Source organism: Hylobates moloch, unplaced genomic scaffold (assembly GCF_009828535.3).
Source record: "Hylobates moloch isolate HMO894 unplaced genomic scaffold, HMol_V3 SCAFFOLD_6, whole genome shotgun sequence".
NCBI classification, from domain to species: domain Eukaryota; kingdom Metazoa; phylum Chordata; class Mammalia; order Primates; family Hylobatidae; genus Hylobates; species Hylobates moloch.
In genome coordinates this window covers 17,149,950-17,172,249 of record NW_026652281.1, presented here as the reverse complement: position 1 = coordinate 17,172,249, position 22,300 = coordinate 17,149,950, and the positions used below count along the sequence as shown (strand labels likewise).

The window sequence follows — 22,300 nt, the reverse complement described above, 5'->3', positions numbered from 1 at the left end:
ACTGTTACTTGGTTTGCCATCAAACACAATTTTTTAAACCTAAACAACAGCTATGGTGTTTCACAGATTTGACATAACCAACAACAAATGGACCACTCCAATTTTTCTGGATACTTAAAAAATAAGGCCTTCACACCAACACAGGTCCCAGACTGGCACTCTTGAATGACTAAGTTTGTAATTCTTTCATCAGTTCCATACATTTATAATTAAGTACGAGAAGATTAATGTAGATTCTTTATTGATTCCACCCATGTATTAGTAGATATGATAATAAATGGTATTTTTACATTCTCTTAACCAAAAATATAACAAATATTTACACTCAGTAAAAATACAAAAAAGCATACAGAGGCACTGTCTTTCTAAAAGACATAAGTTTAAGAGGTATCAAAAAACAGGAGACAAACATTGCTTGTTACAGGATACCTTACAATCAATGAATTGTGCAGTAGAATTGCTATCTGATTATTACAGATGTGCAGTTTTGTTTTTGTCTTTTGCTGATTAGCTTACACGTCTCAGTTTTAAAAGATCAAGTTCAACTGCATTCTGCGTATCAAAAATAAAGAAGTATTAAAAATGTACAACAAAAGCCAAAGATGAACCAGGATTCAAGTTTAAATTTGAACATGTACTGTGACACTTTTCTGAAGATTTATGCCGTTTTTCTAGCCTTTAAGGTAATGCTGAAGGAATACATATACTTTAACATCACCTTTTTTAGAAACTTAAAATTGAATCAAAATAATCAGTTTTAAGGAAGCTTTTTCTCCTCCTCCCTTTTTTGTAGAGGAAAGAACACTTGATAAAAATTAGATTTGTTCTTAAAAACACCCATGATTACCATCACATTTTCAGCCTGGGAGAGATTCTCAAGGAGGTGATGTAGATCGCAATGATGTGATTTATCACCCTCAAGAAAATTCACTAAAGGCTTTTTCTCCCTGAAGATCATACTGAAAGTAATCATTTGGAGTAAATTAGAATTATTAACTTTAATAAGCTTTTATGGAATCATGTACTGGATTTACTAATTCTCAAAATCTTTCACTATAAAGATATTTTGTTGAAACTTACTATTTGGCAAAAGTTTGCACTGAGGGTTAACTGCTTCAACAGTCTTGGCAGATTGAGAGTTGTGGCAGGAAGAGAGGGCACTAGTCTCTTCATTAAAATTATAAATTTATAAAACAAAAACAAATGCAGATCTGGAATTGGAGTAAATACAGGTTAAGACTTCTCTTGTTCTAGTCATATGACAAACTAAGAGAAGGCAGGAATGTACCCTTAGTTAAAATATAAAAATCAAAACCTCATGATTTTTTAAGGGATACATACATAACAAACTACAAAGCATTTGGCTTTGGCTCCTGATCAATGTCAGCTGATCTGAACACTCACAGTTAAAGCTAGATAGATAAAACAAAGGCAGCTGTAAGGTGCAAGTCCAAAACCATAGGCCTCAACACTGTGCAAGATATTTACACTATTAAGGACAAAGACAGGTAAGGCTTCCATTTGGTTTGAAAGACCTGCTAAATAAAGACATTATGAAAACATCACATTTCTCTGGAGAAATGAACATACAATGGTGAGAGTAGACATCTGAACTTGATAAAAAAGTGGGTATAGCAAAAATACATTTCACATTGTTTTGCTGTGGCCATGAAAACAAAATTATGCAAATAAGTGAAGGAAAAAATGTATAATCATAGGACCACTGTTTATAGGCCAAATCACTGAAGTGTAACTTTCAAACTGGGATTTTTGGTTCAGGTTATTTCCCATTTCAAAGGACCAAGAAAGCTATGGAACCACCAAGCCTCATTCTATCATACCTGCGATTAATTTCTAAGGCTTAAGTTTCAGATTGTTTCTTTACCACAGGAATTTTTGACATGCTATTATTCCTAAAATAAAGAGACAAACATGTTGATGGGAAAGATGAACTACTACCATTTACCACTTAAAACTGATCCGTGATTTTAAAATGAAGGGGGATAGGCAGGAAGACAGACGGTGGAGACAGCTAGGGAAAGACAACACATTTCTATAAAGGAGGCCACAAACCACCTAAATCCTATGTGGACACATACGGACAGCCATTCAGAAGTAAACCCATTTTGACTCCAAGTTGATCTGGGTAGTGCATGTTAATGGCTTTGGCTTTTTTTTTTTTTTTTTTTTTTGGTAATTACAGAAGTTTATTAAAATTCCACTTGCTTTAACATTTAAAAAATTGAAAAAATTAAACTTAATATATATAAAATATATTTAATTTGCAAAAATGTGAAAAATCTGCCTCATCCAGTAAACAGTCACTGAAATTTTAACTAAGAGTGCCATACCCATGAGGCTGGAAAAGTATGTCCTCTCAAGGGCTAAAAACTGAGAACCAAGAGACAATCATTTCTATAACTCCAGCTCCTCTTTCTCCCACAAAATGTTACTGCAAGCAGCTGAGAGCTGCAGGGTATGTCAGGTCAGACACAACCTGGTGCTATGAGATGTGGGGGTGGCATGCTGCAGAACACTGCATAAAGTCAAATTCATCTTCATTATTACAACACCCATGATAAGAATTTCTTTAAAAAAAGTATTCCACATTTGAGTTATGAGAGATTTTAGTTTTGGGTTTCTATAGACCAGAACTATCTAGAACCCAGTCTCTGTTTGTTGGATCTATACTTTTAGTTACAATTCAATGCAGCATAACTTTCACTTAAGAAAGAATTTGTATACATGTCATTTAACATCAAAATTTCATTCTTTGGAAATTAGGGTTCCCACCCTCCTCCCCAAACTACTCCCTCCCATTTCCCAAAGGACTGACAAGAAACCCTATGGCAGCTTCATTTGGCCTTCCACACCATGACCAGCAGGTTCCTAACACCTCAACTGCAAAGGGCTTCCTATTTCTCTCAAACTGAGACCTACATTGCATTGGTACTACGGATCAAGTCACATCTCTGTGTAGATCAAGCATATCACCTCTGTAAAGATGACTTCTGTTTGGTCAGACCAGGGACAATTTTATGACCTCAAACATGAACATCAGCTAACAAGAGCTCTCAAATACAAACAAAACCACAACAATTCAAATAATAAGTTATTTTTCAAATATACAAGAATATCCTTGGTATTGGCAGACACTTTCAATTTGTCCTTCAGCCCAAGCTATAAGGCTTGGAAATAATAATGCCATTATCTTTAAAATAGCTTGTTAAAGAAAAATCTATAGCAATATACACAAGGATCACTCTGAGTTTAAATTTTTTCTGTAACTGTGGTCCCAAGGCAGTTCTGGCGTGCAGAGTGGAGACTGGTATCCAGGCATAGCATCCATTGCTCAGGAAACTATTCATCTGCAGAAATTAAATGAAAGGAAGCATAACTCAGGTCTATTTCATTGCTCGGAGTAGAGAGAATAAAACCTCTGGACTGGTTGTAGCAATGAGCTGTTTGTTAGCAATGGCCTGCAGAATCATGAGGTGGTTCTGCCCATTCCTCCAAGATTTTCAGTGGTTTTCAAATAGGTCATCCAAAGGCTAGACTGCTGAAACTTGTTCATTTTCTGAAAATAAAAAAAAATAATTAACTGGCAGATCAGCATATTAATGAGATCCTAATAATCTAGTTATCTGTTTAGAAAATCGTGTCAACAAAGAAATCCTCTCAAACACTGCATCGAGGCTCAGATTTTATTATAATAATACCTATGATTTCTGATCACACTGAAGGTTGACAATAAACTGGAATTTCATAGTTTTTAATCACTTTATTACTCTTGTTTAAAAGCACAAATTTTCATTTATTTTCAATAAACAATCATTTTTCAAACTATTGGCACAGGTACAAAGTTAGTCAAGACTTTTGCTAACAAAAGGAACTCTATTAATAGAATCATTTCAGATAATTTGGCATCTGAAACACAGTTTCAAGTTTCCATGCATTAATATAAAATACAATTCCATTAATGTTAACTGCTTTTTCTCAAAATTATCCCATTAGATTGAGCCACTGTTTTATCAAAGATAAGAATATTCCATTTGAGCCACAGAGTACTAGGCACACAGAAATAGGCAGCTTGCCCATTTCATTTAAAAAAATACACCATCGGGGCGGGGTACAATGGCTCACACCCGTAACCCCAACTTTGTGGGAGACTGAGGCTGGCAGATTGCTTGAGTCCACGAGTTCAAGACCAGCCTGGGCAACATGGTAAAATGCTGTCTCAATACAAAAAATTAGCTGGGTGTGGTGGTGTGTGCCTGTAGTCCCAGCTACTTGGGAGGTGAGGAGGGAGAATTACCTGAGACCAAGAAGTTGAGGCTGCAGTGAGCCATGATCATGCCACTGCACTCCAGCCTGAGTGACACAGCAAGACCTTGTCTCAACAAACAAACAACCCACACCATTGGTTGGGTGTGGTGGCTCACACCTGTAATCCCAACACTTTCGGAGGCTGGGGTGGGAGGACTGCTTCAGGCCAGGAGTTCAAAACCAGCCTGGTCAATATAGTGAGACCCTGTCTCTACAAAGGAAAAATTTAACAATGAGTAAGGCATGCTGGTGTGCACCTGTCGTCCCAGCTACTTGGGAGGCTGAGTTGGGAGGACTGCTTGAGCCCAGGAGCTTGAGGCTATAGTGAGTCATTATTGTGCCACTGCACTCTAAGCTTGGGCAACAGAGTGAGACCCTGTCTTGAAAAATAAAACAAAAGCAAAACACTCCCCCATACTATATTTAGGAACTTTTTTTTTTTTTTGAGACGGAGTTTTGCTCTTGTTGCCCAGGCTGGAGTGCAATGGTGCGATCTTGGCTCACTGCAACCTCTGCCTCCCAGGTTCAAGCAATTCTCCTGCCTCAGCCTCCCAAGTAGCTGGGATTACAGGCATGCGCCATAATGCCTGGCTGATTTTGTATTTTTTTTAGTGGAGATAGGGTTTCCCCATGTTGGACAGGCTGGTCAGGAACTCCCGACTTCAGGTGATTCAGGTGATTCGCCCGCCTCAGCCTCCCAAAGTGTTGGGATTACAGGCGTGAGCCACTGCACGCTGCCAGCAGGAACTTCTTACTTTTTAACAGAGATTTAACGCATTTAAAGAAACAATTACTAATTACCATAAAATACCAAAGTAAAGACCATTTAACGTGTTCAGCAATTCATTTAAGAGCCTTTAAGAGAGCTTGTCAACATACCATCTGCTTCGCTATCTGCATCAGTCACATCTGCTAGTTTAGGATGGAATGGCTGCAAATTATGCCTCTGAGGCTGAGTTACAATCTTCGATGGAACACAGGCCAGGAGGTTGCTACTGAGAGAAGCTGGTGGCAGTCTAGAGAGGCTGTTATGCATCATCTTTGACCTCTGCACTGCCACACTATAATCTGGAGGTTTTACGTGTGGGTGGGGTCCTTCCTTTAGGTCCGCTAAGGAAATCCCCAAATATCCTGGAGGAGTGGGAGGTGGCTCCCTATACCTATCGTCCTTCTTGGGTGAGGTGACACAGTACACTGGCATGAAAAATAAGCAATGAAAATGTTAATGAAAAAGAAATGAAAAAAAAAAAAAACACCCCACAAACTTATTACAATGACAAAATAGAACTTAAAAATAGACAAAATGAATAGACTTGAATGATGGCAGATTACAAACATTTTTAAAAAGTTTAATAAACAAACCTCTTTTTAAAATACATAAACAACTACATTAAGTCCTGTAAACATTAAATAGAACAAGAGAGTTGAAGGAGATGACACTGACGACAAGCTTCCTTCTGCAATTGAGCCCCCATATCACAGAAGTACATGACAACTCCTGAAGTCACACCAGCCCTAAAGATATCAGAAACACTTAAAAGTTCACTTTAAACACCTGTTCTCTGTAAAGTGGGAGAGTTTACATAGAAATGAAATTTGGGCCCTCTGTTTAAGGGCTGTTTCACCTTCTCCCTGAGACATGAACCAACGTTTTCTGGCACTCCTGGGCAGATTAGTTCTCAGTCCTATCATATAAATTTTAACTTTGCTGGTATGGAGGAACTAATTCCTTCAAGAACTTTACTTCTGGCCAGGTGCGGTGGCTCATGCCTGTAATCCCCGCACTTTGGAGGCCGAAGTGGGTGGATCACCTGAGGTCAGAAGTTTGAGACCAGCCTGGCCAACATGGTGAAGCCCCATCTCTACTAAAAATACAAAAATTAGCTGGGCGTGGTGGTGGGCACCTGTAATCCCAGCTACTTGGGAGGCTGAGAGAGGAGAATTGCTTGAACCTGGGAGGCGAAGATTGCAGTGAGCCGAGGTCATGCCACTGCACTCCAGCCTGGGCAATACAGCAAGACTCCATCTCAAAAAAAAAAAGAAAGTTGGAAAAAAATGAATGAGCTAAAAACCCAACCTATAATGCAATTTGACAAGTAACTATAAAATCGGCACATTTCACCTTCACATTTTTAGTAGTTAAATGTGACACCATGACTGTTGCATAAATTTAAGAGTTGATTATGATATTAATTCAAAGTACAGTCATTCCATATAAGTAGAAAAGCAGCTTTATATCCATGTATTTATATAGTTTAGGAAAGAAATTTTTAAAAAGTATTTGATGGTTAAATACTAAAAAAAAGAGTTTACTAAGAAAGCTTGGAATGGAATTCACAAACAGGAGTTGGCACACTCATGATGTACACAAAGAGAGAATGCTGAAAAATGTTCTGGACTTTCTGATCACTTTTACGACCTAAAATCAATAGCAGATTCAATGTTTCTACCATGTATGCATACCAATTGTGGTCCAAACAATTTATGAGGTGATAAAGAGAATAATCCCTTTATTACTACTGCACACTAATGCGATGATATTCCTCAATAAAACCAAAAAGAAACTTAAAAACAAAAGACAAATAAACTTGTCCCTCTAAATACCTTCACATCGGACTTTTCATTTTAATGGAGTTGAATAGCTGCTCCAAAGTCTTTGAGAAACCACGACTTTTTGGGAAATAACTTGTTTGTTTGTGAAGGAAAGAAAGGTTGTTAGAGAATCAATTTTTGCAATGATAAAATCCAGGGCCAAGATATCTCAATGCCATTTTTTGACTACTTAATCTCTAAATGCCACAGACAACAAAAACACAACTTACCAATCAAGCCCTTTTCTGTACTTGAAGTGACAGTTTTATAAACTGGGTCAGTGGCATCCTTGGGGTCCAAGCCTTCAGATGACTCAGCTGGGGTGCTCTCCAATACTCTCCGTTTAACTGTCCCATAGTTTGGTTCATACAAGTCAGACAGAGAACTGGAGGAGGCCCAACTCTTTCTCTCTAGGTTTCCTTTACACTGCCCACAAGTTCTAGAGCAGCTTTTAGGACAGGAATAGGGCTCAGAGTCAGTGGGTTCAACTTCAGCAATGGGGTCATCCAAATGGGTATGTCTGTAAGAGTTCAAAAAATCCCAGCTTTTTGGGTTTGGAAGGCTTTGGAAGTTGTCATGGGAGCTGCTTGAACACGAAGTCCAACTTCCACGACCACTGTCAGCTGCTTCTATAATGATATGCTCATGAGAAATCTCTTCATTGCTCACAGACGATGAGACAGCTAAACATTTGATTAGAGATGGCTTCAAGAGTGTCCACCTAAAATTGGAGATAACGTACAACTAGAAGGCTTGCCGGAAAAACTATCTTCTCTCTGTTTCAAGTTATTACTGCCTATAAGAAACTATAGAGCATGTACCACAAGCGTTCATGCCAAATAACATCGTGAAGAAAACAATATTATCATCATTCATCACTAAATTCCTTGTATTTAGTTAACACTCAGAAGACACAGTAAAGAAACTCAAATGCTTAGCAAAATTTCCTTAGAATTTTTCTTTTTAAATTTTAAAATGTTAGTTATTTTTTTTTTTTCGAGACAGGGTGTCACTCTGTGGCCCAGACCGGAGTGCAGTGGCTATTTACAGGCACGATCATGGTGCACTGTAGCTTTTAACTCCTGGGCTCAAGTGATCCTCCCGCCTCAGCCTCCCCAGCAGCTGGGATGGACCAGAGGTATGCCTGGCAAGTATTTTTCTTGAACTGATTTTAAATGAAAATGTAAAGATGAGAGTTGAAATGAATAACATTAAGTATACATATTCATTTTTGGTCATCACAATATTAGACTACTGTGTCCACGCATACAGAATTAAGAGTTCCCAACTTGGAGAATCATGTTTTATTTTTCAACATACCTCTGAGGTTAGCCCAGTACAGTGCCAATTAAACAGCAACTTCCCCAATTACCTATTAAATGAATTATTTATAGCAGGGGTCCCCAGACTAAAGCTCATGGGCCAAATTTAGCCAACAGCCTATTTTTGTATGGTCTGGAGCAAAGAATAGTTTTGAAGGTTAAAACAAAACCAGAAGAATTTGTGACAGAGACTATATGTAGACTGCAAAGGCGAAAATATTTACTACCCAGCCCTTCATAAAAAAAGTTTGTAAACCCCTCATTTACAGTATAGAGCAGAGGGTAGCAAATTACAGCCCAGGGCCAAACCTGGTGGTCTCTTTGCTCGTTTTTGTAAATAAAGTTTTGGCTGGGCGTGGTGGCTCACGCCTGTAATCCCAGCACTTTGGGAGGCCGAGGCGGGCGGATCACAAGGTCAGGAGATCGAGACCATCCTGGCTAACATGGTGAAACCCCATCTCTACTAAAAATACAAAAAATCAGCTGGGCGTGGTGGTGGGCACCTGTAGTCCCAGCTACTCAGGAGGCTGAGGCAGGAGAATGGTGTGAAGCCAGGAGGTGGAGCTTGCAGTGAGCCGAGATCATGCCACTGCACTCCAGCCTGGGCAACAAGAGCAACACTCTGTCTCACAGAGCGAGACTCCGCCTTAAAAAAAAAAAAAAAAAAAAAAAAAAGAAGCTTTTACTGGGACTGGGACTGGGACTGGGACTGGGACTGGGACTGGGACACAGTCATGCCATTTGCTTATGTGTTGTCTATGGCTGTTCTGGTGTAATAGCAGAGTAGTTGTGACAGAGGCCTTATGGCCTGTGAAGTCTAAAATGTTTACTATGTAACTTTTATAGAAAAACCATTTGCTGACCTCTGGCGTAGAGATCGTAGTTTAGAAACCTTTATAAATGTGGTAATACTTTATCTTAAATTTTTCATATTAAAGTAGACCAGATTTCACAATATTTATCAGTTAGAATAAACTTTCTCAAAGATTTCCACATTGCTTGATTCTAAATAGAAATTTAGAGTTAATTTTTTTTTTTAATTAACCTTTGCTAGGTGATTATTCTTACTCCCCAAATTACACTTTCGGAGGTCAGACATCGAGGGCTAGTCCTACTCTCCCAACCTGCCTACAATGTGCACAGCACTTGAGGCACTTTCCAATACACAACCTTTTTGATTAACCTATAACTTAGCAGCCAGAATTTCAAAAATTATCTCCCCTATATAAGTAGCAGATGCACTTTGAGTTCTGACTGGAAAGATACGTAATGATAAAAAGTTACTTGAATCTAGTAACACTTTAAAAATGAACACCCATACATCTTTCAACATAGTGCTTATTTACATATTCAGAATAGAGAATATGTGCTTGGCCCACATATTCTTTTATGGATAACTCTGCAATTACCCCATGGGAGGTCCAAGGTCAAGGTGGGGAGCACTGCTTGCAGTGGCCACTTGGCTTGGGTATTGTGTTATGAACACAGACAATGTTGCTTACCCAGGGCCGTGTTGACTATGATCTCCTATCCCTGAGGGGTGCTCTGTCTTTTCCAATGCCCCAGTGGATTCAGGGACTGCCAGGGCCTGAGAGGAACACCGCTCATCCTGTGGAACTGCTGACATGGAGTCAACAGAACAATTGCTCACAATGCTGGACCGTGAAGAAATCTCACTATGGCTGGAGTCAGACAAGTTGTCAGATTTAGCTGACGGAGTAAGTGTGTAACCTGAATAAGAAAAGAGCATTGATCAAACTACAAAAAAAGGGAACATATGGTGGGGGTAGTAGGGGAAAGGATGAAAAAAACCCCACAAAAATAACAGAAGACAAAGTAGAAGCAATTTTAGTTTCCATCTATGTAGATATAATGGTGCCAATTTTCTCCACACATTCCACTACATATCCATTCACCTACTATCCACACCACACCAATACAACTACACATTCAAGAAAAAGACAGTCAAAGTCCACTGTTACTCAGAAAACTAGTTTAAAGGTGTATCTGTCTCAGGCTCTCCCACAGCTATAATCATTTAATAAAATAAGATTACAAATATTAATAAGTACATGTCTTTAGGGTTTCTCAACTTCTTTTTAACCCAATGCTCCTTCCTTTGATTAATATGAGTATTTCATGACCTGATGTGAATCCAAAATACCATCTTGAAGTAAGGGTAGGGGTGGGAGTCCAGGACTCAAGGGAAAGAACTACATTTTTGCTTTATCAAACTATATATACTTACCCCAGATATTCTGCATATCCCACCTAAGAAGTCTTGCCTTGAGTTGAGAGTCACTGTTTTAGATTATTTTTATTTTTTAGACACAGGGTCCTGCTCTGTTGCCCAGGCTACAGTGCTGTGGCATGATCATAGCTCACTGCAGCTTCAAACTCCTGGGCTCAGGTGGTCCTCTTGCCTCAGCCCCAAGTAGCTGGGACTACGGTCTGCACCACCACACCCAGTTATTTTTAAACTTTTTGCAGAAATGAGGTCTCATTATGTTGCCGAGGCTGGTCTTCAACTCCTGGCCTCAAGCGATCCCCCTGACTCAGCCTACCAAATTGCTGGGATTACACGTGTGAGCCACCATGCCCAGCCTGTTTCAGTTTTTTAAATTGTTTTAGGTTTAAACTTAGTATCATACTTAGTTTCCTTTTTCTTCACCAACCTTGCAGAATATTAAACAGCTGAGTGGATACATTTTTAATAATGTGTTATAGAAAAAAACAGCATCTACATGTTCTATGTTGTTCTGTGACTTACTGCACAGCAGTCAACTAGAGAGATGTTCTTCTGTATTCTAGGGATGCACTGAGGTGAAGGACCCAAAACCAAATCTGCAACAGAATGGCTAATGTACATAATAATCTATTTTGATAATTGGAAGAAACCAAATTTTTGTTTGGAAATGAAAGAAAAAGAGAATGCCCTAGTAATCCCGACAAGGGACGGGTCTCAAAGAAGTAAAAAATATCTTCTTGCTCACAGAGGAGAGTAGGGTTTAGTAGATACGTGACCTATGGACCAATACCTAGAAATGTCATTAGGAAGAATTACAGGCTTTGGGTATGTTACTGGAATTCTCAGGGCCTCACATCTTCATGCAGAAAGAGGATGACAACATCCTTAGTTCCAAGTCCTTCTCTGTTTATGGATCTTGGAGTTATTCGCATATAACTCAAGTCATTTAAGGAATAATTTGTTGCACAGTAATCTTATTAAGTTGTTTCGTTAACTATTTCAAAGAGAAAAAGACCCAGAAAACTTGTGATTTATATTTGGCCTATGTGGCCAGGAACAGGGTAAGCCAAGACAAGCCAGTCTTCTGACTTCTATCATACATCTCTGAACTTGGGATCACTGCTATTTGTCAATGTCCATGAGCTGATTAGTCAATTTTCAAGAGGACCAAGAAAGTGGATGTAATAAGTAAATTAAAAATAAATAAAAACCTTCTTCCTCAAAAGAAAAAGCCATTGCTCTACAGAATAGTCTTGCTTCACTGTTTAAAAAATAATTTCATTCTTATGTCTGTTTGATCAGTATTTCTCAAATATAATAATACTAAGAACCACCTGGAAAGCCAATTAAAATAAACATTCCGGATCCCATTTCTGGCAATTGAAGTTTATGAAGTCTGGGATGGGACACAGTAATTGCATTTTTTAACAAGCTTCCCAGATGATTCTGAAATTGCTATGTTAGACTAGTCCCTTCTCCCCCAATCAAAGATACGTAAAAAGTAGAGGATAAAAAAGCCTCCTCTACATATTTCACTCACAGATCCTGCTAACGGTAGAAAATAAAGTCAACTACAGAAAACACGAGTATAAAATTTACTAACTCAATACATTAGTAAAATAACGTATGTACAAATGAGGCATTTTCAAGTGTTTATAAATAGTATTTTACTAAGTTGTCTGCCTAACCTTTGACAAATGGTTTAAGCCATGTATACATTAATAACTGCAAACAAACTTAACACTAAAATTAAATAAGGAACTTCATCAGAGTGTCTTTCTCCTTTTAGACTTGAATCGCGCATAGAAGCAGTTTAAAGTGTTACTGTTGCCTTGGCTATTTGAATTGAAGATGGCACTCCCTTTCTCATCTTTGATGTTGCTTCCAACATCCTTCACTTTCTCACAGCTTTCTGTAGCTTGATTGTGATGTGTCCTCTTTTTGGCTGTTGACTAGTCTCTCCCTTGAAAGCTTTCTTTCCCTAAGTCTTCTAAACGGGGATGTCATTCTTTTTCTGGTTGTGTTCTCACAACTTGTCCTGTCTCTATTCTCCTCAGTGGCCTTCTCAGTACTGTCTGTTCTTTTGGCTGTGCTCCTGGTAATCTGAAGGATTTTCTTTTGCAAGTAAGCCCCACCTATTCCGGGGCAGCTCTGGCCACTGATCTTGCTGCTGTGATCAGATATGATACTGCCAACTGGAGGGAGAGATGCAAAAACCCTGACATGGTCAATCACAATTAGCCTTGTTTACATAGTATTTCACTATTTAAAAATTCTAACATCTTGATAATATCTGAAAAATTGTAATCTAGCAACATATTTTTTAATGCATGGAAAAAATCTACTTATATATAAAACATACATACATCAGTTATTGCAAGACAGAATGCAGGAGAAAGATTACCTTTATCAGCACAAGCTGGTGATAAAAACAAAAACAAAAACAAAAAAACTGTTGAAAGGAAGCCAAGCTGGTAAAATCATAAGGAAAAATATGACAAAAATATCAGGTAACTAGAATTATTTCTGTAAAATAACTATGTAGGTCTAGAATTGTAAGGTAGATTTTACTATGAAGAAGCTTAGTAAAAACCAAATAAGACATACAAATAGTACCCACGATAGGTATATTTATAAAGCTCATTTTCTGATCCTGTTGTAGATCCAAGGTGGAGAGTGCTTTTCTTAAACACTAGGGTAGATAATGTTTAAGGTCTCTCGACTCCTTTTTTAAAGTTCTTGTTTAAACTATCCTCATGCAAAACATGAAGACAGGTTTATTTTCTTAATCATAAGAAAACAAAGAACAGATCTCAAAGTTTAATAAGAACCAGGAACAGATCCTAATAATTTACTCTGAGCATAATGACAGTTTTGTTTAATCATAGATTACTGGCAAAAACCTGTCTACAAAAATAGAAGGATCATACTTGTTTGGGGTTTTGATAGCACACACGCAAGAACAAGCTGAAACAGTTTTGAAGAGAAGAATTTCTTCAGGCTTCTAAGAGTTCTAAACACTACTACAAGAAGCTCACAAATCTATAAACATGGTGTTCACTTGTTGGCTACACAATGAAAGACAAGGGAGAAAATACTTCTCTATTCGAGTGTTAAGTGTAGATTTTGTTGGGAATAAGAGCAATGGAGGAATTCCTGTTCCTAATACCTCTTTCCAGAAGTCACATTCAGGCATAAAATACCAAATCAGATTCCACTAGTTAGAATTACCTATAATGGGATGGACCTCTGAGCAGCCTCTAACAGGGGTAAGGAGTGTAAAGGTGCTCCTGAACGAGCATTAGGGGCATATGGATACTGTTCATTTGGAACATCTGTCTGACTGGAGGCACTGCGGCTTATCCTACACCGCAAGATCTGGTAAGGGGCGCGTTGGATAGGACCATACAGACAAGGAAAGTGATGACAGGTCTGTGCCACACAAAATTATATATGAGCTACAACAGGATCAAAATCTGTGTTTTATAAATATACCTACTATATATACTGTTATATACTGTTTTTATCTCCTGTTTCATTTTTATTAAGATTTCTTTAGTAAAATCTGAATGAAAAAAATCTAACCAGTCTCAGCTATGTGAGGATGAAAAAAGCAAGTGAGTAATGGAGCTACCGTGTCCTGAGGTGGCAGCAGAGAAAGAAAAGAGACATTCCAATTCACTAAACACTTAACCACACATCAGGCTTTATAAATATTATTTCATTTAAACCATATAAGAAGCTCTTAAAATAGATAGTCATTTTCTTTTTCTTTTTTTTTTTTTTTTTTGAGATGGAGTTTTGCTCTTGTCGCCCAGGTTGGGCAACAATTCTGCATCCAATTCTCTCTTCATTTCCATAGCCACCAAACTAGTTGGGGTGCAATGGCATGATCTTGGCTCACTGCAACCTCCGCCTCCTGGGTTCAAGTGATTCTCCTGCCTCAGCCTCCTGAGTAGCTGGGACTACAGGCATGTGCCACTACACCTGGCTAATTTTTTTGTATTTTTAATAGAGATGGGTTTCACTATCTTGGCCAGGCTAGTGTTGAACTCCTGACCTCAGGCGATTCGCCTGCTTTGGCCTAGATGGTCTTTTTCCCATCTTACAGACAGGAAACCTGACCGTATAAATAAATTACTTGTAGCAACACAGCTACAGTGGAGGACAGAATCACGGTTCAAACTCAGGTCTGACATCACTGTACATAACTGCCACATAGGTGGCAAAAGTAAGAAAGAGCTCTGCAGAGTGAGATGAAACTTAGAGCCTGGAAGCTGAAGCAAGCTCTGGAAGCTTCTTTCTCCTGTTGGAATTATTATAATAAGCTTGTCTTCCCTCTGACCATGTACCATCCTCTGGTGTGATTATTTAAATATGTAATTCTTTTACATCTGTGAAGAAGATGCCAGGACTAAATCCCCTTTCTTTCCAGGGTACACACTGAGTGTGAAGGGTCAATGTAAGAAATACACACCATATTTAGAATGCTACATGTGCCGCTAACATGAAATGGCATCTGCTGCACACTGCCCAGGCTAGCCGAGAAAAGAAATGCTCCAGTCTGAATTATGAAAACATGTAAATGAACAAGAAGAATTTCCGTTTTTTACCTCATGAGATTCTGTATAAGTAAAAAATCCACAAGAGTACAGGTTATTTTAAATCCTAATTTAAAAAAAGGTAATACTCTATTACTAAAAAAAGGAAAAGCATATTTGTTTTCCTAATTTTTGTTTTCCTAAATCTTATAGTTGGTTAAAAACAGTTTCTTTCTTTTTTCTGAGACAGGGTCTTGCTCTGTTGCCCAGGCTGAAGTACAGTGGCACGATCACGGCTCACTGCAACCTCTGCCTCCCAGGCTCAAGCGATCCTCTCACCTCAGTCTCCCGGGTAGCTGGGACTACATGCACACCACCACGCCTAAGTTTTAAATTGTTTGTAGAGATGGGGTCTCATCATGTTGCCCTGGCTGGTCTCCAACTCCTGGGCTCAAGTGATCCACCCGCCTCAGCTTCCCAAAATGCTGGTATTATAAGCATGAGCCACCGTGCCTGGCGTAAAAACAATCTCTTACAGAAACTTTTCTTTGCAAACACTTCATAGAAATGTCCAAATATAGGAAACTGCAATGACAACACCAAGAATTTGCACCAAAACTATGGCTTCTGCCTTTATTCTTATCCATGCTTGCTGTCTGTTGAAGTTTAGGACCACACTTTGAATACTGGAGTCCTAGTTACATGACACATAATACCTAAAAAGCATTTGAATAATGCAATACAAAACATCAAAGTTCAAAAAGCATTAGGAGTTATGCTTTTCTTAATGATTTATAATTATTGCTATAGATTGAAAAGCAAAACATGTGCTATAAAGTATTGTTTAGTTTAACAAGAACTAGTTTGAAATGTTTTGTCTTACCTTTGTGAGGGGAACCTTGAGGAGATGCAGGAGGAGTAGAATGTAAAGATGATGCCACAGAAATAGTGTCTTCTGTATGCTTCTTACCACTTATTTCTTCAGTTGTTCCTAAAACTTTCTGAGGTAAACTTGTATCTAGAAATAAAACCAAAGATGCAAATAAGCATCCTTTCACAATTAAAATGTCTATAGTTGCCTAAAACACTACGTAACTAAAGCTATGATGCACAATGGCTAGTGTAGTCAATTGAAATGTGTAAATGACAAACAGGGACTAAATGACTGGGTAATGGCATACAGAGATTCTCACCTCTAGGTTATTCATTCAAATTCAGCTGGTCAGCATGGACCAGACTATATTAGTTTGTCTGTGCTTTGTGGTATAAGGGAAATCAATTTAACAGTCTGAGTGCTGTGCCCCACCTCCCACAATTGACACAGTGATTTGAAATCTTCAAAAAGAAGGCATGGATTCAAACTCTTCCCTCCCCTCTAGAGGTGGCCTCTCCAAGTTGGGGCGAGGCATGTGGCAGGGGCAGTGTGGGGATGTTGGCACTGTCACTACCTGTGGTGCATCTGTGCTGTGGGCATACGGAAGAGGCTGCAGGGCTGCCAGTCCAGCCCTTTTCAAGAGCACTAAATTCACACTACAGGAGAGAAGTAAACAACAGAAAGAATCATGAATGTATAGAAAAATAGTATGCAGCACAGTGGAAAGATTCCTTAAAGTTCTATTATTACCCTTGTCCAACGTCTGGTCTGTTTAGTACCTCAAACTTAGCAATGGTTTAAATATATTGACGTTTTTACATTCGTCTTCTCTAAGAAATGTCAAAGAGCTATAGACACTGTTCTTAAAACATAAAGTAAGTGGCCGGGTATGGTGCCTCACACCTGTAATCCCAGCACTTTGGGAGGCCGAGGCGGGTGGATCACGAGGTCAGGAGTTTGAGACCAGCCTGACTAACATGGTGAAACCCCATCTCTACTAAAAATACAAAAATTAGCCACCAGGTGTGGTGGCATGTGCCTGTAATCCCAGCTGCTCGGGAGGCTGAGGCAGGAGAATCGCTTGAAACCGGGAGGCAAAGGCTGCAGCGAGCTGAGATTGTGCCACTGCACTCCACCCTGGGTGACAGAGTGAGATTCTGACTCAAAACAAAACAAAAAAACCCCCAAAAAACCAAAACATAAAGTAAGCAAACTTTGATGAGGATTTTGACATAGTAACAAGCAGCCACTGGACAATGAAAAAATTTAGATCATAGTATACTCACACTACCCTTCATTAAATGTAATATAAACATATTTATCATATAAACAGCCATATTACGATAAGAAATGAAGAAACCTATATGGGGCCAGGCGCGGTGGCTCACGCCTGTAATCCCAGCACTTTGGGAGGCTGAGGTGGGTGGATCACCTTAAGTCAGGAGTTCGAGACCAGCCTGGCCAGCATGGTGAAACCCCACCTCTACTAAAAACAGGCATGCAGCTGTAATCCCAGCTACTCAGGAGGCTGAGGCATAAGAATTGCTTGAACCTGGGAAACGGAGGTTTCAGTGAGCCAAGATTGCGCCACTGCACTCCAGCCTGGGCGACAGAGGAAGACTGTCTCAAAAAAAGGAAAGAGAGAGACAGAGACAGAGAGAGAGAGAGACAGAGAGAGAGAGAAAGAGAGAGAGAGAAAGAAAGAAAGAAAGAAAGAAAGAAAGAAAGAAAGAAAGAAAGAAAGAAAGAAAGAAAGAGAGAAAGAGAGAAAGCAAGCAAGCAAGCAAGCTACATGGTACAAGTAATGCTTCCTCTCAAGTGGTGATATTCAAGTAAAAAAACGAGAGCTAACTTTGTCCCTCTCTCACTCCTACAACAAATTTATCAACCTCACCAATTCTGCACCCAATTCTCTCTTCATTTCCATAGCCACCAAACTAGTCCAGGCCCTGGGCAACTTCCGGTTAACTGTTAGACGGGCTTTCCATCTGAGCTCTCTATCTCTAGTCCTGCTGTGATCCTTACTACAGTCCTTCTCAAACATAACTTGAACCGAAACCTTCCCTTGTTCAAATCTCTTCAATGGCTTCTCACTGTTAACTTTTTCCTTTGGCATGGCACATTGTAATTTCAGCGTACCTGTCTTCATTCTCTGCATCTTGGAAGCTGTTTAGTACAGTGGTTAAAGGCAAAGATTTAAAGCCAGTCAGTCTTCCTTTAGCCTCTACGCTTCCTTTGTAGAAAGGTAAGTGGTATTACTATGAAGACTGATATATAAAATTAGTAAAGCACAATCTGAACCATGCCTGGCACTCAGTAAGTGCTCTCCAAGTGTTAGCTTTAATTATTATTGTCTGTCAACACTGCACGCAATTTCCACTCAGCGTCAGCAAAGTGCTTGTAGTTTCTTGCACATACCAAGCTGTTCCCTCGGCCTGAAGCAACTTCTCTGGAACTTTTGCCTAATTATCTTCTTCGTCACCAACCTTGTAGGCTGCTTAGATGTTATTTCCAAAAAGCCTTCTTCTGAAGCCCTATCTTACCTCTGTCTAAGTTTAAAACTCTTGTTTTGTTGTTTTGTATGTTCTCCATATACCCCTGGCATAACAAGAAGACATATTATATTGAAGTTATCTGTGTGTCTACATCACCAGACTGAAAATCTGGTCAAGGAAGGGGAATTTCTTATTCAACTTTGTATCTCAAACAATAACAAATTAAATGAACAAAGTTCTACTAAACATATACTACATATAATGTACAGCCTAAGTAATCATGCTAGGAACCAAATCTAATCTAGGTTCTCATCTAAAAGGCTAAAATAGTGATACTGTTAAAACAACAAATAAAAGTAATATGAGTAATGACTACATGGCCTAACAGAAGAAAAAAAGTGTGGTCTATATTTTATAAAAGTTATATTCTCTTGTTTCCCAACTAGGTTTTCAGAAGGGGTCATTAAAGACAAAAAACAACGTATAGTCATTTTTGGAATAAGCAACTTCATTTCCACAGTTTTTGCAGGTTGTGTCTGTAATAGATATTTCATTAAATACACCTTTGAATGCAGTAAGCCCTTGGTACCCAAAATGTATTGCTGTAAATTTTCTATTGATTGACAGATTTCAGTATTATAGGAAATCCAAAGTTGGCATTTAAAACATGTATGCTGTCAGCAAACATCTATAGGCAAAATGAAATCAACACTTTTTCATTCATGAAGTGATGATTATATTACACAACCTACAACAGCTTAACTCCTGAACATCTGTAATTATTTTTCACTCTAATTCCCCTGGAAATTTCAGTTAAACGGATGTAATATTAACAGTGAATACTCACTCAATGCAGGGTCTTTTGTTTGTCCCTTCTTCCTGATAGGGTGCAAATTGACAGCTGGCACCTGAAGCACCTGGCTTACTCTGTGGGGTTGATGCAAGTGGGCTTTAGTTGTTTGGCCAGCTGACCTCATAGGCACTGGAGACATTTCAGATGATTTGGCTGATCTTTTCTCACTTAAATTCTTGGTCACTAATAGGAGAGAGTAAGAAATAAGTAACTGCACGTTTTTAGGCAAGGTTATCACCACTGGCAATAATAAATGGTTACTTTAAAACCATCTATTTTTAGCATGAAAGATAAAATAGATTAACTTTTCTTAGCAGGAATTTCAGTTAAGTACTATAAAATGTTATCTCCATTGCTTGGTGAGTCAGATAAAAAATGTTATCTCTAAAACTGTTGTAGAATAAGTTGTTAATTTTATCTCCTAAATGACTCCTTTTTATTTTTTATTTTTTATTTTTTGAGACGAAGTTCCGCTCTGTCGCCCGGGCTGAAGTGCAATGGCACAATCTTGGCTTACTGCAACCTCCACCTCCCAGGTTCAATGCAGTCTCCTGCATCAGCCTCCTGAGTAGCTGGGATTACAGCACCTGCCACAAAACCTGGCCTTTTTTTTTTTTTTTTTTTTTTTTAAGACAGAGCTTTGCTTTTGTTGCCCGGGCTGGAGTGCAATGGTGCAATCTTGGCTCCCAGGACTGCAACCTCTGCCTCCTGGGTTCAAAGGTTCAAGTGATTCTCCTGCCTCAGCCTCTCGAGTAGCTGGGATTACAGGCATGCACCACCATACTCAGCGAATTCTGGATTTTTAGTAGAGACAGGGGTTTCTTCATGTTGGTCAGGCTGGTCTCAAACTCCCGACCTCAGGTGATCCACCCGCCTCGGACTCCCAAAGTGCTGGGATTACAGGCGTGAGCCACTGCACCTGGTCTATTTTTGTATTTTTAGTAGAGACGGGGTTTCACCACGTTGCCCGGGCTGGTCTCGAACTCCTGACCTCAGGTAATCCACATGCCCCAGCTACCCAAACTGTTGTGATTACAGGCGTGAGCTACCTCACCCAGCCCTAAATAATTCTTGAATCCATGTTAATTAGCTCCATCATCACTCTGCTGAGGGTCAAGTTAACATTCTCTCATCTTTACTACTGAAATAACTTTTCTCACTGTATCAATTCTAGCATGCCTTCAAGGCATTCTTCATAGAATAGAAGAGTGACTCTTCCAAAATGAGTATCTGATCATATCATTTCCCTTCTCCTTCTGCACAAACCTTAACTTGACCCTGCTTTTAGAAAGAAGACCCAAATCCTTAAAACAAGGCCTCTATGACTCTGTATGATTTAGCATCAGCCTGCCCCCTTGACTTGACTCGCTTACCTTTCCTCTCCCCAGTCCTATACTCTCATTAGGCTTTATCCTCTCTGTTCCTTTCATTAGGCTTTAACGTACTTGAGAGTAAGGACTATGCATTTCGTTCCTTACTACATCCTTATGTGCCAGCAACTGACTGAAAACAGATGCTTAATAGGTATTTGTTGAATAAATAAGTGAAATTATCTCAACAACTATAACACAAGAAAACCAGAGACAGTGTTTTTATAAATCCATAGGTTTTCTGAAAATGAATGTGAGAATAAAAAACTGAGAACCCTTACTTATAAAAGCTGCCTCCTTCATATAAAACCAATACTATAGTCCAAGGGGAAGGCATTCTTCCATCAGGGAGTACTTTTAATCCTTAGGTTATCCAGGGCGGTTTCAATGCAGGTGCAGCCTCAGTACTTCATGAAGTATTTGTTTTAAACATCAAGATAAAAGCAAAAATAGATGTCTAAACTGTCTCAACACAGCTATAATAGCTATTATGCTTTTATTAAGACAGACTAGACAATATTTGGGGTGACAAGAATCAGAATATCTTAGAAAGTCCAAATACAGGGACCCCAGGAGAAAATTGCAGTGGCTCACCAACTAATTAAATCCAAGAGGTTATCATCTTTGGTTAGAGCCATGAAATACTTTCATCCTTCTCTCATTGATTGGTCAATGCTAATCAATGACATCTTATTTTAATAATTGCTACAGTACAAAGAAAAAAACATGAGACTACTTTAAAAATAAAAGAGTTTACAGATGAATGACAAAAACCACATATATTCTAATTAATTGGGAAGAATCAAATTCTACAATGCTCAGAAATCAACTATTGTTTGGGCTTGGGATAGTGACTATTTAAACATTTAAAAATCAATTATGCATTATAAAGATGCTCAAACCAAATTAAAGGAACATGCATTTAACTAAATGTTTGAATCCAGTTTAAGAAAGAAAGGCCTAAAGATTTTCTCATTTCAAATAGATATTAAATATGTAGCATGGGACATCATTTAGTGTTAGGAGAAAAGACAGACACAAGTCTGGGGTGGGTGTAAGAAGAGGAAGGCATGAAGGTGTATATAAACTGTGCTTCATAACCATAAGATGATTAAGTCTATATCAAATTACCTGGGAAAAAATAACTTTGATGATGACTCAAAGCAGGGCCAGAAGGCTTTAATAAATATGTACATGGCTTTGAACTTTAAAGCATGAATAAATGTTGAAGGTTCCATATACTCTTTCAGCTTTTACCTTTAACATGTACCATTTAACATGTGGCAACCAGAATGTAGAAAGCTCTCAACAACTGTTAGCTTTTAAAAATGTCTTTTTCCAAATTTAATAACTTTGATGTACAAAGAATCACAGAAATAAAATGTACTCCCAACCCTTGCCCAACTAAAGATGAAGAAAACCTTACTCAAATGTAATAAATGAAACTCAAATTCTGCCTCTATCCTTTTGTAGGTATTCTTTCCATCATACTCCAAATCTTATATGCAGAAGCATTCAAGATACTCTGTTTTGATTATAGCACTTATTAAAAAGCTCCTTATCCTTATTTAAAAATTGTCAAAACTGAATATTTAAAAATCAGTATTTGGTTCTATTTCCACTTCCTGTTTTCTATTCTTTCTTTTGACATACTTTAAAAAATTACTATGCAAATACCA

General features: G+C 38.6%; 1 protein-coding gene across 6 annotated transcripts in view; it reads right to left on the bottom strand.

The window, feature by feature from the left end:
• Window positions 1–224: 224 nt before the first annotated feature.
• RAPGEF6 (Rap guanine nucleotide exchange factor 6) overlaps window positions 225–22,300 on the bottom strand; it is a 213,515-nt gene continuing 191,439 nt past the window's right edge. For 4 of the 6 annotated variants that reach the window (XM_032156508.2, XM_032156509.2, XM_058440522.1 and 1 more), the window contains 6 exons: window positions 19,246–19,434; window positions 15,913–16,047; window positions 9,743–9,971; window positions 7,149–7,639; window positions 5,206–5,520; window positions 225–3,577 (listed from right to left, as the gene is read on the bottom strand). In XM_032156508.2, coding sequence (XP_032012399.1) covers window positions 3,552–3,577; window positions 5,206–5,520; window positions 7,149–7,639; window positions 9,743–9,971; window positions 15,913–16,047; window positions 19,246–19,434 — 1,385 coding nt within the window. In that variant the 3' untranslated portion in view covers window positions 225–3,551. The remainder of the gene's footprint in view (window positions 3,578–5,205; window positions 5,521–7,148; window positions 7,640–9,742; window positions 9,972–15,912; window positions 16,048–19,245; window positions 19,435–22,300) is intronic. The other 2 variants (XM_032156511.2, XM_032156512.2) reach the window with 1 other exon arrangement.